The 17,910-nt window shown below is 40.7% G+C and overlaps 1 protein-coding gene across 2 annotated transcripts in view; it reads left to right on the plus strand.

The window, feature by feature from the left end:
- Window positions 1-17,910, plus strand: part of UBE4B (ubiquitination factor E4B) — a 110,924-nt gene that overhangs the window by 50,644 nt on the left and 42,370 nt on the right. For both annotated transcript variants that reach the window (XM_007463139.1, XM_007463140.1), the window contains exons 7-15: window positions 2,748-2,889; window positions 4,163-4,263; window positions 5,260-5,374; window positions 9,107-9,190; window positions 11,757-11,813; window positions 12,382-12,498; window positions 12,597-12,695; window positions 13,070-13,183; window positions 15,039-15,237. In XM_007463139.1, coding sequence (XP_007463201.1) covers window positions 2,748-2,889; window positions 4,163-4,263; window positions 5,260-5,374; window positions 9,107-9,190; window positions 11,757-11,813; window positions 12,382-12,498; window positions 12,597-12,695; window positions 13,070-13,183; window positions 15,039-15,237 — 1,028 coding nt within the window. The remainder of the gene's footprint in view (window positions 1-2,747; window positions 2,890-4,162; window positions 4,264-5,259; window positions 5,375-9,106; window positions 9,191-11,756; window positions 11,814-12,381; window positions 12,499-12,596; window positions 12,696-13,069; window positions 13,184-15,038; window positions 15,238-17,910) is intronic.

Genomic DNA, 17,910 nt, shown 5'->3' on the forward strand with positions numbered 1-17,910 from the left:
TCTTATAATTTGGAAGCATATTGACGAACACTAGGGTTTATTCTTTGTTTTCTGTTTAGTTAAACTTAGGTTTCTTTTTTTTCTTTCTTTCTCTTCTCTTGAAAGTCACTTGGAAGTGTTGTTTGGTGCCTGACAGATGATCACAGCATACCTCAACGTCTTTTATCTTTGAAACTTCTCTTATACGTTCTGAGTGTCTCTCATTGCCTTGCCTGGCAGTCTCGTACACACCCTGTCAGTTTTCATGCCTTTACGAAATGTTCGTGAAGGCATTTCGGTTGACTTTGAGGTGTTCAGATCTAAGTTAAAATGAAAGGGGACGTTTTGGCTGAGAATGGAACCCAGTGTCAGTGCATCAGCAGCCACCAGCTAAGCGCATTGACTTCCCACAGTCGTTCACCGGCACAGCATCAGACTGACTCCTTGCAACTGGCAAGGACCTATTGGCATCAAATATCAGATGCTTTCCATTTCAGAGGTGTAAAAATGTGAGAAAGATGGGGCTTATTATCAAGGAAATGTATAGTTTAAATACTTCATTTTAAACATGAGGAAGGTCTAATTTCATTGTCATCTGTGAGAGCTTTTCAAAGGGAATTTAACCTTAACCGTGTATAGTTATAAGCCTGTGTTAGCAGATTTCATCTTTGAGAAGTGCAGTGAATATAGTCCCTGAGTCACTGACTCAGATGGAAGAGGGAGGGATAGCAGATAGCTTGAGAGCAGGATCGTGGCAGGTAACGCCAAATATCTTTTTCCCCTGTCTCCTTCTGGGGATTCACCACACTTCTTATATTTATGGGTGGGTTTTTCTGTTTTGTTCTTATGTTTTTTTTTTTTTTCCTTTGCTTTATCTTTCTGTCCTCATCTTTCTGTTGTCAGGCCAATTAACAGATAACAGATCTTACCATACCATGAAATGTAGCCCAAAATTTAAGTTGTGTGAAGACACAAGAATTGTTTTTGGTTTTTTTGAGGTTTCCCACCCTGGGCTGCCCATCTTTGTCTCTGGTGAGGCACTTTGTGGGTGGCTCCATTACCTGCCCAGTCAGGAGGGCGCTGGCTGCCTTGTGCTTTTTTTAAAAAAATAAATTTATTTATTTATTTATCTTTGGCTGTGTTGGGTCTTCGTTTCTGTGCGAGGGCTTTCTCTAGTTGTGGCAAGCGGGCGCCACTCCTCATCGCGGTGCGCGGGCCTCTCACTGTCGTGGCCTCTCTTGTTGCGGAGCACAGGCTCCAGACGCGCAGGCTCAGTAGTTGTGGCTCACGGGCCGAGTTGCTCCGCGGCATGTGGGATCTTCCCAGACCAGGGCTCGAACCCGTGTCCCCTGCATTAGCAGGCAGATTCTCAACCATTGCATCACCGGGGAAGCCCTGCCTTGTGCTTTTGACTGCTTCTCAGCCTCCCCTCCTCCCTTCCCTTCTATCAGACCTATGTAATAAGTAAGTTGTAAGTATTCAGATTTACGAGACTCTGGCCTGAGGGCCTTGGATTTAAAGCCTTGGCATTGTTTTCATCTTTTTAAATTGAAATACTCTAATATCATACTTTCATTCCAAGGTCAATTATGTATATTCTTCTAAAATTCTAAGGTCAGTTATGTATATATTCCAAAATTACTTTTGTGTATCTATGCATCTATCTGCATAACGTATCATTAATATCTTAATTCTTCTTTTAGTTTCTAAAAGAAACTATCTGCCCCAGGCTGAAGTAGGGATGGGTATCTCAAGTTCCTGATATTCTTCCCCGCCTTTATCATCTTTCACATGTAAATTTTTTTTGTTTTTTGCTAAGTTTATATTTTTTCATTTGTCTTCATTTCGTAATTCCTGACTTCTTCCTATGCCATGATTAATCTTTTTGTATCTTTTATGTCTATCAAATTTGTGAGTTAAACATCAGATTTGGTATTTGACCTATTGATGGTTAATCTAAACTTTGATTTCCTAACACCTAACCCTTGTGATAATGGTCTCAGGGAATAGTTGTTACTAATAATAACAGTGCCTCACGTTGTATCCTGCTTATATTTTACAAAGCACCTCCACATGATTTTATTGAACCCTCACTGCAGATGAGATGAAGTTCTGGGTTCAGGTAACAAGTAAGCAGTAGGGATGGGAATAGAACGCAAGTTTGGATACTCCTAGTGCAAGGTTTTTGTTTTGTTTTCACTATACTACTTTGTCCCTTTTGCCAAACATTTTGGAAAATTTGTGTTTGTAACATATTTTTCATGTCTCCTTCTAACTGGACGGTTTTCCTAAGCCCTGGTCCTGTTGCCAAATGCTGGATGAAGGCTTTTAAGATCTGTGCTAGAAGTTAGGAAGAGGGGTGTTTTGTTAGTCCCTTGTAACTTCCCTCCTAAAGACTTCGATTACGTAATAGCGTAGGCTGGCTTTAACAGCTGGATTTACATACGTATGGTATCCCTTCAAATGCCCAGCGCTCAGTAGCAATTCTTAGAGTCCTCCTCGTTTTGTAAGGTGTTGTTCCCAAGAAGATAAGGTGTTGGGTTTCTGGACAGACTTTCTTCTTAGGTCAATAAAACGTTTACTAAAAATTGCTACTGTTGGGCTTGGAGCAGGTGAAACAAGCAGTCCGCTCCAGCCTCGGCTGCATGGGTGTCTGTGCTTTGTTCTGGGTGTGGGGACCCTAACGGGCTTTCTGCACAAGTGCGAACTCTATCAAACATGATTTATCGAGAACAGATAAAAATCATCCATTCTTCTTTTCTCCAAAGTCTGGGAGCCTCTGGTGGGGCAAGTACTTGGGATTCCTACAGCGACCATTTCACCATTGAGACGTGCAAGGAGACGGACATGCTGAACTACCTCATCGAGTGTTTTGACCGAGTTGGGATAGAGGAAAAAAAAGCACCGAAGGTAACGTGAAATGGATTCATTTTAGAACCCCCACAAAAACCTGGTGGATAAATAATTGGTTTTTGACCCCCTAATGAGCATTCAATCATGTATTCAATCAGTAAAGTGGTTATTGAGCATCTACTATGGGTCAGGCACTGTGTTAGAAGCTGGGGGTGGATCAGTGAACCAGACAGACGAGGGTCCCAGTCCTCATGGAGCTCACATCCTAGCGGAGGGAAGAAGTGACAGGGCCAAGTGCCACTGCCACCAGCGATTTACACGGCCCTGATGATTTCTCTCCTAGTCTGTCGTAATCATAATAACCAACATTTATGGAGCGCCTAGACTGCCAGACACTTGGCTAGGTCTCATTCTCACAGTTGTTCATTAGTCCAGTGTGGTCCTGTGTGGTATAAGTATTATTTTTTTCCATTGTGTTAATAAGCAAATGAACCTCAGAGAGATCAAGTACATACTAACCTCGGTCTTTCCTAAAAGCCAAGTGGCGTGAAGTGAACTTTCAAAAAGCGAGGGATACCTGTAATTGTCCAGAATCACATAAATAATAAATTGCAAAACTGGGTTTAAACTCAGCAAGCTGCACTTTTTCTTCTATTTCATGCTGAGTTACTTTATTATTATTGCATTTCATTCCTATTTCATTTTCTTTTTTTAAGTTTTTATTGGAGCATAGTTGATTTACAATGTTGTGTTAGTTTCAGGTACACAGCAAAGTGAATCGGTTATACGTATACAAATATCCACTCTTTTTTTTAAAGGTTCTTTTCCCATATAGGCCGTTGCAGAGTACTAAGTAGAGTTCCCTATGCTATACAGTAGGTCCTTATTAGTTATCTGTTGTATATATAGTAGTGTGTATATGTCAATCCCAATCTCCCAATTTATCCCCACCCCCACCCCCCAATTTCATTTTCTAGTTTTGGTTTTCCATTGGAAACTAATCCGGTTGTCAACCTGTTAGTTTCATATTTGTGAAGGGCCTCTTGGGGTTTGCTGCACTTAACCTTAGCAAAATCAAAGAGAGTGGGCATATCTCTGAAATCTCCACGTGGTCACCTGAAGCTTCTGCTTCTCTCTTCTCTAATTGTAGATTTTAGCGGAGACATTATACTTGGATGATACAGTTACTCGAGTTTGTTCATCATCAGTGAAGGAAGAGAAAAGGATGCCATTTCCTGCAGATTGATCTCTTCTGACTCTTTGTCAGTTTTCAACTGTATGGGATTATTTTGTTTGTTTTTGTAGACCTAACCTCTACCTTTCTTTGCAGATGTGCAGCCAGCCAGCAGTCAGCCAGCTTCTGAGCAACATCCGCTCACAGTGCATATCCCATACTGCATTAGTACTACAAGGGTCCCTCACACAACCAAGGTATGAAAAACCAATATGTGCTTGCTGTTAGCAGGGAGAGGGCCCTCTCCATCAGGCTGCCCAGCCATTCTGCACCACGTTGGATAACTCACTTCCTCACCCATGAAATGAGTGGTTGACTAGATGGTTTCTGAGGTCCCTTTCTTTCTCTAAAATACTATGAAAATAAAACACTCTGTGTGCTTTATTGAGATAGACTGTGGTTGAAATATGTTGACATCAGGGCAGGAAATTAGTAATTCAGTTTAAAAACAGCTGCTTGAAAGCAGTATAGATACTTGGAAAAAGATGTGCAGATCATCACTTTCCATGTATCATATAATCAATTTCTGTTATTCAATAATAAAGAATAGTGGTGGAATAGGTAATATGGGAATCACCCAAAGTGTACTACATTATTAATTTTTGTTCAGAGGGTCCCGTAAAGGTTTCAGGTTTAATAAAAGAAAAGAGTATTTCTGTATTTCATTTCTCTTATGAAAAAACATCTAAGGGAAAAATGACAAAGTTCAAGATTTATTCATTCTGGATGATCTTACCGTAACCATTTTTGAAATTTGTCAGGAAAAAAAAAAAAGGAAAATGATGCACATGTACTAAAACTTAAACACTATTCCATGGTTAAAATTAATAAGAGCTTGAAAAAGTCTTCAGCCACTGCTAATCTTTTTTTCCCCCATTGGATGAGGCATAAATAAATAAGTAAAAGAGACGTATAATACTTTGGTTTTTCTAATGCTTTATTTTTCGAGGGCTATATGGAGGCAAAGATGGATCCTTTCAAACTTTCTGTAGTTTCTCACTGAAAAGCCCCAAAAGTGATTAACTTAACAATGAGAAAGGTGATCTTTTGCCTAAAACGATTGACTGTGTGTGGATTATTTGGGAAATTTGAAGCTTGACCTGTGATTGTCAGCTACATGACATTCTGTATGTTCTGTTGTTACACGGTGACAAGTTGATTCATCAGAGCCCTTGACTTTCGTGGGTCTGCAGGTCCCTGCAGCAGCCGTCCTTCCTGGTGCCGTACATGCTGTGTAGGAATCTCCCATACGGCTTTATTCAAGAACTGGTGAGAACCACTCACCAGGATGAAGAAGTGTTCAAGCAGGTAAGGTTTTGTGCGTTTGCCACCGAAACTTCTGGATTAGGAGCTTCCCTGCCGAGCTAGATTTCTAAAGACACCATATATTGAAAACTTTGGTTCCTGAATTTGAGCAAGCAGGTTATTTGCTCAGAGAGAGCCCGAGGTTCCTGTCTTGAGGAAATCAGATTGACAGCTGCATTGTTCAAATCATGTGTACATTTCAACTAATCACTCAAGCATCAGGTATTTTAAACGTGGTCTGTGCTAAGTGCTTTGGGAGAGTAGAAGAAATATAAGGCCCTGTCTTTGATTTTAAGAAGCTTTTAACACACTACCAAGAGGTAGCATAAGACGTGATATACATTTGCCAGATAAGTAGTGTTGAAAATTAGTTCTCTGAGTTTACAAAAAGGAGATTAATAAATCAAAGACCAAATTAGCTCAGCTGCAGTTTGCACGTCACATAAAACCATTGTCTTCTCACCACTAGACCAGGAATGAAGTCTCAGATCTTACTGATTACTTCATTCATTAAGTATCCATACATTTTTGATATCCCATTGTGTAAAGGCAAGTGAAAATGCAGATATGTAATATTTAATAATAAAGCTTAATAATAATAATAACAACTAAAAAAGTTAGTCTTGAAGATTTCTTCCAAGGTAAAACCTTGGCATGAATTTTGGTTACTGTTCTGTGGCCTGTGTTGTAAAGTAAGCACTTTGCCACAGCAACTTTAACACAGCGGTTTCCCATGATGAAAGGATGCTAATGACATTTTCTTACAATTTGTTGTATGATAATCTCTTTTTTTGTTTCTAGAAAGAATAATAGAGGCAATAGCTACAAATGATATGATTCCTTTTAATCTGTTTTTTTAAAAACTCTGTTTGTTTGTTTGTTTGTTTATGGCTGCTTTGGGTCTTCGTTGCTACGCACGGACTTTCTCTAATTTTGGCGAACGGGGGCTACTCTTCATTGCGGTGCGCAGGCTTCTCATTGCAGTGGCTTCTCTTGTTGCGGAGCACAGGCTCTAGGCATGCGGGCTTCAGTAGTTGCAGCACACGGGCTTTAATAGTTGCAGCACACGGGCTCAGTAGTTGTGGCTCATGGGCTCTAGAGTGCAGGCTCAGTAGTCGTGGCGCATGGGCTTAGTTGCTCCGCGGCATGTGGGATCTTCCTGGACCAGGGCTCGAACCCATGTCCCCTGCATTGGCAGGCAGATTCTTAACCACTGCGCCACCAGGGAGATCCCTCATCTGTTTTTATACCTAATATTATTTTTAACTGTTCATATTGAGGCCTTTGAATTCTCAGGAAGTGTGTTTTCAGCAGTTTTCAAAATATTAGTAAAAGAAGCATCCAGGAGTGAAAATCCCAGTCAGTGTTGTGTATTCTGTATTTGGAATTTATCAACTTCTCATCTTAGATGATGGTCTTACTGACTTATAGAAATATTTTAGGCATTATAGTGAGCTTTTCTTCTCTAGAAAATTAAGTGAACTCTGATGAAAATATATAACTGTCTTGGAAGGTTTAAGTGATACACTGTATTATATGTGTAATATACATAAAGTAGAATACTTCTACTCAAAAAGACATCACTTGAGGAACCAGAGTAGCTTTACCTGTATGAAAGCCTGGAGATCAGCTAAAAAAGTATGTTATATGCCTATTTTATTCATAAAGAAACGTACATAGAGGCTATGAAATGACCTCTATGTGTGTTTTTTTGTTTTTATATTTTAAATTTATTTCATCTTATTTATTTTTTGGTTGCGTTAGGTCTTCGTTGCTGTGCGTGGGCTTTCTCTAGTTGCTGCCAGCAGGGGCTACTCTTTGTTGCGGTGCGCGGGCTTCTCAGTGCAGTGGCTTCTCTTGTTGTGGAGCATGGGCTTTAGGCACGCGGGCTTCAGTAGTTGTGGTGCACGGGCTTTGTTGCTCCACAGCATGTGGGATCCTCCCGGACCAGGGCTCGAACCTGTGTCCGCTGCATTGGCAGGCAGACTCCCAACCACTGCGCCACCAGGGAAGCCCGATCTGTTTATTTTTAATCACAGAATTCTGATCCCTTGTCTTTTCTTACGTGTCACCATGTTTCCTCAAGAGAAATGATGAGTACAGTGGAGTTGCTGAACTGAAAAACAGCATTTTACCTTTTGTCTTAAGAATGTGGCAGATTTGAATGATTAAATCTTTTGACTGAAATTTCAGTCTTCCTTTAATTAAAGTTTGAGGTGTTCATAGATAAATAAACAGCAATAAATAGTAGCTAGAATTTAGAATTGGAGATGAACACGGAGCATTTTTTTATCGGTGCTGGGAGGTATTTATTTGAAAATAAAATTATTTTAAAAACGTTAAGTCACACAAACAGTATAATGTTCGATATTTGAAAAGTATTATGTTTAGTAATATTTTGTCTGCTTATTATAATTTAAACCCTACTTGCAAAAGAGGATAACTCTAAAGAAGTTTTGCTTTATAGCGTTCCTGAAAAAAATACTTAAGAGATTTTTCTAGATGATCAATTGTGAAATTTATTTTTTGGTGATTCTGGAACTACTGTTTTTCCCTCGATTGCAGTTTGGGCATTTCCCATCCCTACACCTAAGCACTTCCTCTCCATTTTTAGCTGGCTTACGAAAGCACATTACTTCTACCCTGATTGCTTGCGTTGTGAGAACTAGAAGGATCTCTTCAAGAGCTGTGTTGATATCTCAAGACATTCCAATACACTTTGTAATGCAGGGCACCTTTTTAATACTGTGCTCCTTAAATGACAAAGGTGTTCCATACAATGGGATGAAATTAGTAGGAAAGAGAATTTTTCAGGTTTTCTAGTAGCTTTTTAGAACACTACCTTTTTCAACTTGTTGGCATTCAGACTGTCAGCTGTTGTTTACAACATTTTCAGCTTAATGTTATTAGTCTTGAATCCCAACCAACTCCCTAAATGTGCTGCTCAGTGAGTACACTGTGAAATTTAAACATAAACTGTGCTGAGCAGATTCTGCAGTGTTCCTGTGCCCTGATATTTAATGGTAAGCTTATAAACTTAAATTTGAGAGCCCTTAGGCCAACATCAGGTTGTTGTATTAATCACGCCATATATGGAGGTAAGGCATCCTGATGAGGTTTTCTTTTTCAGTTTCAACATTTACCAGCCATCTCTTTGTTCTACATAATTCAAGTTAAGATACTAATAATATTCATTGTTGGTCTATTTTTTTTTGTTCTCTTCGAAGTAAACAAGGAAAGATGGAGAGAATTAAATGTAGGTGTAGGGGTGGCAACAAAAAATTTCTTAAAATGTTAATAGAATTGAGCAGATATTGGAACATTTAGTCCAGTTTCTTTACAGATTATAGGTGCTTGGTAATCAGAAACATATTCATTGCTGTGATTTGCAGGTTAGATTAATTTATGTGACTAGAGCAAGGAGCCCGGGAGAGTCCTACAGCAGGCTCCACATTTGTGAGTTTCTGTTGAATCACGGGGAGTCTTGTCAGAGTTTTAGGGTTCACCAAAACCTATTACTTCTGGAGAATTCAGCTGCCGTACTTTATGGTCAGCCTTGTAAAAGGACAAAGCAGCACCCTGTGGCTGGATTCTAGGCTCCTGTATATGCAAAACAGCTTTTCCTTGGGCAGGCAGTGCAAATGCCTGGACTTGCAGATTCGGCGCTTTATTTGACATGCCTCCTGTTCTTAAATTTTCTTTAACTTATATTTCTGATTTTTTTTTTTCTTGTAGATCTTTATCCCCATTTTACAAGGCCTGGCTCTTGCTGCCAAAGAGTGCTCCCTCGATAGTGACTACTTTAAATACCCCCTCATGGTAAAACTTTGTTCTTTTCCTTGTAACACATTCAGTACATGTTTTTCTTCCAGATGATTTTAACATACACTTTTCTTTCAGGTCCATGATCAACCTTGTTTTCAAACTTAAAACATGAAATCATTGTGTTGGCCATGCAGAGTGTTTGGTGTGCAGTGAGATGCATCAGTGAAGACAGTTAGCAGCGCGGTACATATTTCACCATCCGAGCCTTAGACAGGAGTCAGTGATGCAGTCATTAAAATGTACTTTGCCTTACTCTATAGCTTATGAAAACAATAATCATTGGTGGTCTCCTTCTTGATTGTCATAGCAATGAGCATACCATATTTGGGGTGAAATTTTGTTAATTAAAAAAAAGAACTGTGACAAATGCAAATAAAGAAGGCAGAGTTAGATTAAGAAAAGGAATACAATTTTGTCTTTACATAGTGACTTTGCACAGAAAATTTCACAGTGCTGCTCTTGTTCATCTTGCCCGTTTCCTGAGGCTGTACACTTCACTTCAGGCTTTACTTGGAAAACACAAATTTGCTCAGCTCCTCCAGGCACTTAGGGGAAGCATAAATTGTGGACAGAACTATTGGCTAGATTCTCACCAAGAGTCTTCAGAGTTGTGAAAATATTGGAACCAGAAAGAAAAATAAGAGGCTGTTTTCTTCTCTGACCTTTGCTTCTTTAAAATTTTGGGAGAAAAATACTTTGAAGTATTACTGAATATTTTTCATTCTTAAAGTATGAAGGAAAAATACCAAAACATGAAATTAGTTGACTCTGTATAAATACGACCTTGTGTAAATTGAAGCCTTGGTTAAATTGATGTTTTGCTGCCCGTGTTCCTTTTACTCATTCTGCTAACTTGGTTCCATCTTACCATTAATTCACTGCTTCCTGAGTGCCTCAAGTGTGACACACACAGAGGACCCAGGAGCTCATGAGATAAGGTGCCTCTCCTCAAGGCAAAAATCAAGACCACAACGATACAGTCAGATAATTACAATCAGTGCAAACACAGAGGTGTATTTATCTGTTTCAGAAAATCAAAACTGAGCTAAAAGGCTAAATATTAAAGTTAAACATTAAAACATTAATGTTTTAAACATTAAAGCCAGGTAAATAGAAGGTGAAGCAGGAAGTCTTAGTTTTAAAAATAAATTTGAATGAATTTATGTCAGGGTTCTTCCTAGTGCACATGTTATTCCGGTTCCTATTGAAATTCCATTAATCCTTATGCATTGTTCTGTCTTTGGCACATAAAAAGAAGTGGAAAAATCTGATTATTTGAGTTCAGCGATGAAATCTCTTAGTGTACATTAATTATCACTGTATTATATAAATATTCCCTCCTGGAATTGTTGGCTTTTCTCTTGTGGTTTGAATTAGCTTGATGATCCAGTAAGGAGCTTTTAGTGTCAGATATCAACAAAGTGTTCTTCTGGGTCAAAAGACAAAGGCCTCCATTATGATAGACAATAGTTTTATTTTGTACCATTATTGATGCTTGTGCAGCAAAGGGAGTGCAGTGAGAGAAAAGGCAATAATTTAAGGCAGGAAGAGGAAGACCGTTGGAGCTAAAATCAGAAAGAAGCATGATTATCCTCTAGGTCAGTGGATCCCAACTTTGCCATACCTTGGAATCACCTGGGGATCTTTAGAAAGTACCTCTGCCTGGCTCTCCAAAGCTGTGACTTAATTCGTTGAGGATGTGGTGAGGGCATGGCCTGGCATGGGGCTTTCAGAGGCTGCCCAGGTGATCCTAACGTGCAGCTGAGTTTGGGAGCCCTGGTGCTGAGCAGGGAGAATGTTTCCTTCTCAGTGGCTCTCTGAGCCTCAGTGCCTTCTCAGATGTGTCAGTGCCTAAATGCATGGACTCAAAAGCTTCCAGCAGCAGTTTTAGCAACTTCCATAGCAACATCCAAATCACAGAGGAAATTAAATTCACTGTTAAAATAGTGTTTGACTGTATTACTATGGCCATGGTAAACTCTTTTTATGTGCCTAAGAACTACATTTACTGATTGTCTTAACTCGAGAACGATTGGAGCGCCAAAGGAAAACTTTCAGGTTCTCAAAAAACAAGGGATCTTGAAACCAAGGAATACTTTTAAATATATTTTGAATTTGGTCACTTATTAAATTTTAATTATTTATAGTCCTGTTTAATACTGGCAAGACTAGCCATCTAAAGTTTATGAAGCATATCTTTTTGGTATAGAAAGATGTTAAATGAAAAAATCACTTATTGTAAGAATACACTCATTTACCTCTGTGTGTATATGTACAAAAATATGTCTAGAAAGCTCTTGGCCAAAATATCAATAGAGGTTATCTCTGAGGGTAAAGTTTATGAGTTACTTTTAGTTTCATTTTATATTTCTGTTTTATCTGAAGTTTTTTACAATTCACATGTACTAGTTTATTCATCAGAAAAGCAGTGAAGCTATTTGTGCTTTGTTGGGAATGCATACATATCTATAGCAGCGTTAAAGCTATGTCTTGATGTTACACATGGTGGTCAGTTTAGGATGAAATACATTTAAATGACCCTTTCTGATCTTGTTTCTAGGCTTTAGGTGAGCTCTGTGAAACCAAGTTTGGAAAGACACACCCTGTGTGCAATTTGGTAAGTGCCACCCTAATGGACTTGCACATTTTCAGTGAACATGTAACATAGAAGATATTCCTTAAGTAACAGTATCTGAAAAATGTCTCTTGAAGGACGTTGAGATGCAGATGTGAGTAATACATGTGGGAGGCTGTCAACTGTTACATTGTTGTCACCTACATTATTTCCGGGAATGACATTATTCACTTTTCTTTTGTGATTTTCGGGAGATAAGTATTGTACAGCTAGTATAACAGGTCCTATTGGAAACGTTTCCTTGAGTCCTTTGCTGGTACAGGAATAGTTCATTTGCATGATATCAAATATTATCATGAAACATAGAAATTAAAAGTATATCTTGTAAAAATGTAGAGGACCTGGAGGGCTTTCCTTCATCTGAAATGAGAAAAAGTGGACAGGGATCCTAACATATTTGTGACCTTGTGTTTTTGGATGTTAAGTGTCAGCCATTTTGCTGGTGGCTAAGAACCAGCTGAACAGGTCAACTGCTGAGAATTCTTTTTGTCTCATTTTTACATCACTTGCTGATTTAGCAGCTTGACTTGCCCCTTCTGTTTTTTCCTAGGTTGCTTCTTTGCCTTTGTGGTTGCCTAAATCATTAAGCCCTGGCTCTGGGCGGGAGCTGCAGAGACTCTCGTATTTGGGGGCTTTCTTTAGCTTCTCAGTCTTTGCAGAAGATGATGTAAGTACAGCGGCCCTTTGCACTTTGCTGCTCTTATATTCAAGTTCTTCCCCAAATGTATATTATACGTTGATTGAATTTTTGCTTTCTCTTGCCAGGCAAAAGTGGTTGAAAAGTATTTCTCAGGGCCTGCCATTACCCTGGAAAACACTCGTGTGGTGAGCCAATCACTGCAGCATTACTTGGAGCTGGGAAGGGTAGGTGTTGAGAAAATGAATCCAAAGGATGAATGTGTTTTCAGTTCTGAAAGTTAAAAGCAGCACAATTATAGGCTCATTATAGTGTGATTAAGGTAATTGGACCCCTGTCCTGGAAAGGAAATAGCAAAGGCTATTTTATGAAAACTATAACCACTCCCCTCTTCCGCTCCACATTCTGCTTTTGTGCTGATCATCTTGATACAGTTGAATACGGACTTTTCTTCTATTCTTGTAGTCAGGTTCTTCTAAAATGAGTGGACGTTAGGAGAGGAGAAAAAGTGGGAAGGAGTTTAGCTTTTTGTAACGTCAAAAAGGAATAATTTCTTAAACAAAGTTTTAATTTTTTTCCTCCCTTATAAAATAAATTTCAGCAAGAGCTTTTCAAGATTCTGCATAGCATTTTGTTAAACGGAGAAACCCGGGAGGCTGCTCTTGGTTACATGGCAGCTGTCGTCAATGCCAATATGAAGAAAGCACAGATGCAGGTAGGATTCCTGAAGGCTCTGCTTTTACTCATTCATAAAATTCATTCATCCGAGTCATATTTATTCAGAACCTACCAGACATTGTGCTAGGAAATGGAGATGCAGTGTTGAACAAGATAGACAAGCTTCCTGCCTTTGTGGAGCTTATGTTCTCTAGGGTAGATGAGTAGACATGTAAATGTTTAATTCTAGAATCGATGAAGCCAGTGAAGCAAAGTAGAGGACTTGAAAGTAATAGTGGAGGCACCAGAAGGAAGGCATGGGAGTGTGCAAGGAGGAGACATTTGATCAGAGACCTGACTGATAAGAAAGAGCCAGCCATCTCAAGGCTGAGAAAAGAGCTTTCTAGATAGGTGTGAAACACGAAGGTGGGAATGAACCAGCTTTGTAACGAGCCCCACGTGCAGGCTTTCGTGGCTGGAGGTTAGTGAACAGGAAGGAAACAGGCGGGTCATGGGCTGGAGGGGTGGGCAGAGGCTCCATCAGGTTGAGCTGATGTTGTAAGAAGAGTCTTGAGGAGCCACTGGAGGGTTTTCGGGAAGGAAATCACCAAGTCTGCTGTGTGGAGGATGGGCTAATGGGAGGAGGGGGTACAGGAGCCAACCCGAGGAGACCAGGTACAAGGTGCAGTGTTCTTGATGAGGGAGGCTGGTGGCTGGGACCACTTTACCAGCATGGAAAAGTTAAAAGGGCATCCTTGCTGTATTATTATTATTATTATTAATATATTTATTTATTTATTTATTTATTTTTGGCTGCATTGGGTCTTTGTTGCAGAACGTGGGCTTTTCTCTAGTTGCGGTGCGCGGGCTTCTCATTGCAGTGGCTTCTCTTGTTGCGGAGCACGGCCTCCAGGCGCGCGGGCTCAGTAGTTGTGGCGCACAGGCTCAGTAGTTGTGGCGCACAGGCTTGGTTGCTTCACGGAACGTGGGGTCTTCCTGGACCAGGACTCAAACCTGTGTCCCCTGCATTGGCAGGGGGATTCTCAACCACTGCACCACCAGGGAAGCTCCCTTGCTATATTATTAGTGAGCGATGCGACATTTCTACTCAGAAGAAAGAGCAGAGAGAAGAGCATGGACGTGGTATTAGACTGCCTGGATTTCCAACTGGGGTTCCACTGTTTGCCGGCAGTAGGACGGAGACAGTTGCTTCTCTGTGCCTCCATTTCCTTGTTGCCAAGTGGGGATAATAATAGCACCTGACTCGTGGACTTAGTGTATATAAAGCTGTTAGAATCATGCCCAGTATGTGGTGAGCACTCCACCGATGTTAACTATCTTTATTAGAATTATGGTCTTTTTTTTTTTGGCTGTGCCACACGGCTTACAGGATCCCCAACCAGGGATTGAACCCAGGCCCTAGGCAGTGAAAGCACGGCGTCCCAACCACTGGACCTCCAGGGAATTCCCGGAATTGTTGTATTCTTAAAGCAGGATTATGCTATCTCTGTCAGCCAGAGAAGCCGTTAGTCAAGTGGTAACTGAAACGAGTTGTTCCGATGCTTTTGAGGGGAAATAAAAAAGAGAAAGGAAATAGCATTTATTGCATTTCTGCTTACTGATTTTGAGGATCTTAGGCAAGTCACTTAAATTCTCTGAGCCTTAGTTTCCTCCTCTGTAAAATGTGAATAACAGTACCATTCAATTCTAAGGGCTGTTGTGGAGATTCAGTGAGAGAAAACCGTTCACGTGTGGTTAACACTCAACAAATCGCACCTGCCAGTGGAGTGACAATGGTGGTGCTATAGGTGTCCCCTCGCTGACTTCAGGATGAAAGTTTGCTCCCCTTTCTTGTACACTTGTGCCAAAATTTCTGTTCAGATCATGATTTTAAATACTTTTCTCTTTCACAGACGGATGATAGATTGGTATCTACAGACGGATTGATGCTGAATTTCCTTTGGGTGCTGCAGCAGCTAAGCACAAAGATCAAGTTGGAGACGGTCGACCCCACATACATATTCCACCCGAGGTGTCGGATTACTCTTCCCAGCGATGAGACGAGAGTGAATGCAACGATGGAGGACGTGAATGACTGGCTGACTGAACTTTGTGAGTGACACGTTCATTGTTAGGTCGCTAAAAGCTGCCCTTCTTTTATTATTGTTTTTTGGTTGTGCCACGTAGCACGTGGGATCTTAGTTCCCAGACCAGGGATCGAACCCACGCCTCCTGCATTGGAAGCATGGAGTTGTAACCACCGGACCACCGGGGAAGCAGCTCTTCTATTTTCTCTTAATTACAAAAAGTAGAGTAGATATGCATTCTAACAGAAGGACCCATTTGGACTCAGCATCATCCCACAGTGTGCATCTGACACCAGCTACAGTGTCCCTGGCTGTCACCTCCCAGCGTCCCACCCCCATCCCTGGGGCTCCCTCTTGCCCTTGTTCCTGTTCTCCATCATCAGTGCCTCTCCCCCTAAAGCTGCTACATCAGACTGTTATGGGATTATCAGGAGGAGAACTTTAATAAACATCTTAATAGCAACGCTACTGTCTTACTCGTTAAATATAAGGAGACTGAGGCTCCCGAAGGTGCCCAGCTCACCTAGCCTGTCAATCAGCAAGTTGCAACTGCTGCTCAGGTGTGCTGAGCCGAGCCCAGGGCTCTCTCTGCTCCACCACACTCCCTGATCTGGGTCCATCCTTCCAGGTGTTTAGTTCGGTTCCACTTTTTCTTATTTGTCAGTAGTGAGGGAAGCAATCTAATTCTTTAGGGAATTTCTGTTTCTCTCAGGTGACCTGATTTCTGATAAGCCAGGCAAACTCCAGAATTAGGATCTGGGCTCCTGGGGTCAGGCCAGCCAGGGTTGGGGGTAGTGAGAGGGTTTGTGGAGAAGGTCAAGGGGGTCCCCTAAAGAGCAGGCTGCCCAGAGGACGGCTGGAGCTAAGGAAGACGCTTTCTGAGGAAGGCCCCTTCCGGAGGGAGGTCCTGTAGGAGAGAGGAAGAAGAGAGCCTACCCTGCTTTCCTGGCTAAACGCAGTCGTGACAGAGAGGTCCAGAGGGGCAGAGGGAGAGAATGCAAAGGAGTATAGATGGAGAAGGCAGAAGAGAAGGAAAGACACAGGCAAAGGGAAGCTTGTGACGAATAAAATGTATCTGAGAGACCGGTGATCAGGAAAACAGAAAAGTAGAAATCCAAGAGAAATGGGTACATATTTTATGTTGCAAAATACTGGGTTTGAAAGTGACTCCTGAGTGAAGGAAAAAAATGACCTTCTGGGCTTCCCTGGTGGCGCAGTGGTTGAGAGTCTGCCTGCCGATGCAGGGGGCACAGGTTCATGCCCTGGTCCAGGAAGATCCCATATGCTGCGGAGCGGCTGGGCCGGTGAGCCATGGCCACTGAGCCTGCGCATCTGGAGCCTGTGCTCCACAACGGGAGAGGCCCGCGTACCGCAAAACAAAACAAACAAACAAAAGACTTTGCTGCTTTTCCATTTCTTTGTTTTGTTACAAATCCCTAAGAATCTGTCAGTACTGGGAATGCTATTCATTCATCCAAGTGAGCCACATCCAGCTTATGTGGAGGAGTGGTTCTCAGCTGCCCCAGGTGAGAAGTTAGAGTTTACAGAGCCTAGGAAAAATAGAAAAATTAATTTTGTTTGGATGCTAATGACTCCTCACAAATTGTTACTACCTCTCTAGAAATACATTTATGAGCTAGAGATATGCAATAAAAATTAATACAATAAAAAAAAAGTTCTTCTTTGGATTAGCCAACATCAAATAGATACATAGAACAAATGGGAGGAAATGTGCTGTTCTGGGTTTAAATATATATGTGTATACAATAGAAATGATAGCAATGACTTAGTTATTATGTAGATTTTATATATGCCAGTTAAAATTCTCATGAAATCTCTCATAGATCTGGATGAATTGATGGAATAAAAATATGAATATTTTGAAGGTGTTATGATTATGGATCTTTTTCTCTATATTATAAAGCATGTTATTAAAGCAACTATACTTCAATTTAAAAAATTTTAAGGGGTTTCCCTGGTGGCGCAGCGGTTGAGAATCTGCCTGCTAATGCAGGGGACACGGGTTCGAGCCCTGGTATCGGGGGATCCCACGTGCCGCGGAGCTACTAGGCCCATGAGCCACAACTACTGAGCCTGCGCGTCTGGAGCCTGTGCTCCGCAACAAGAGAGGCCGCGATAGTGAGAGGCCCGCGCACCGCGATGAAGAGTGGCCCCCGCTTGCCACAACTAGAGAAAGCCCTCGCACAGAAACGAAGACCCAACACAGCACAAATTAATTAATTAATTAATAAGCTCCTAAAAAAAAAATTTTTTTTAAACATGTTACTTAATGACAAACATAAAAACCATATGACATTTAGTTTTAAACATTATAAAATTATTCATGGAGTAACGTAGAGATTCCATCCTTCCCTGGCACGAAAAAGCCGAACAGAGGATTTGACCCAGCCATAAAAGAGAGAGAAATTTTTAATGATTTAAGAAATGGAAAATATCATCAGAGACAGTATATATATATCTTAATATATAAACATACTTTTTATAGAGGGAGAGAAAATGAATATGTAAAATAAAAGAATGGGAGAAAATATGTGTCACATAATTGATAAAATCATATTCAAAATGCAGAACTGTTATAAATGTGTAAGACCAAACTAAATTCTACCAAGAAACAGTTATCTTTTGTTTGGGGGGAAAAAATATAAGCAGTATATGTCAAATAAAATATACTTGTAGG

Source organism: Lipotes vexillifer, unplaced genomic scaffold (genome assembly GCF_000442215.2).
Source record: "Lipotes vexillifer unplaced genomic scaffold, Lipotes_vexillifer_v1.1 scaffold109, whole genome shotgun sequence".
In the NCBI taxonomy this organism is placed as follows: Eukaryota; Metazoa; Chordata; class Mammalia; order Artiodactyla; family Lipotidae; genus Lipotes; species Lipotes vexillifer.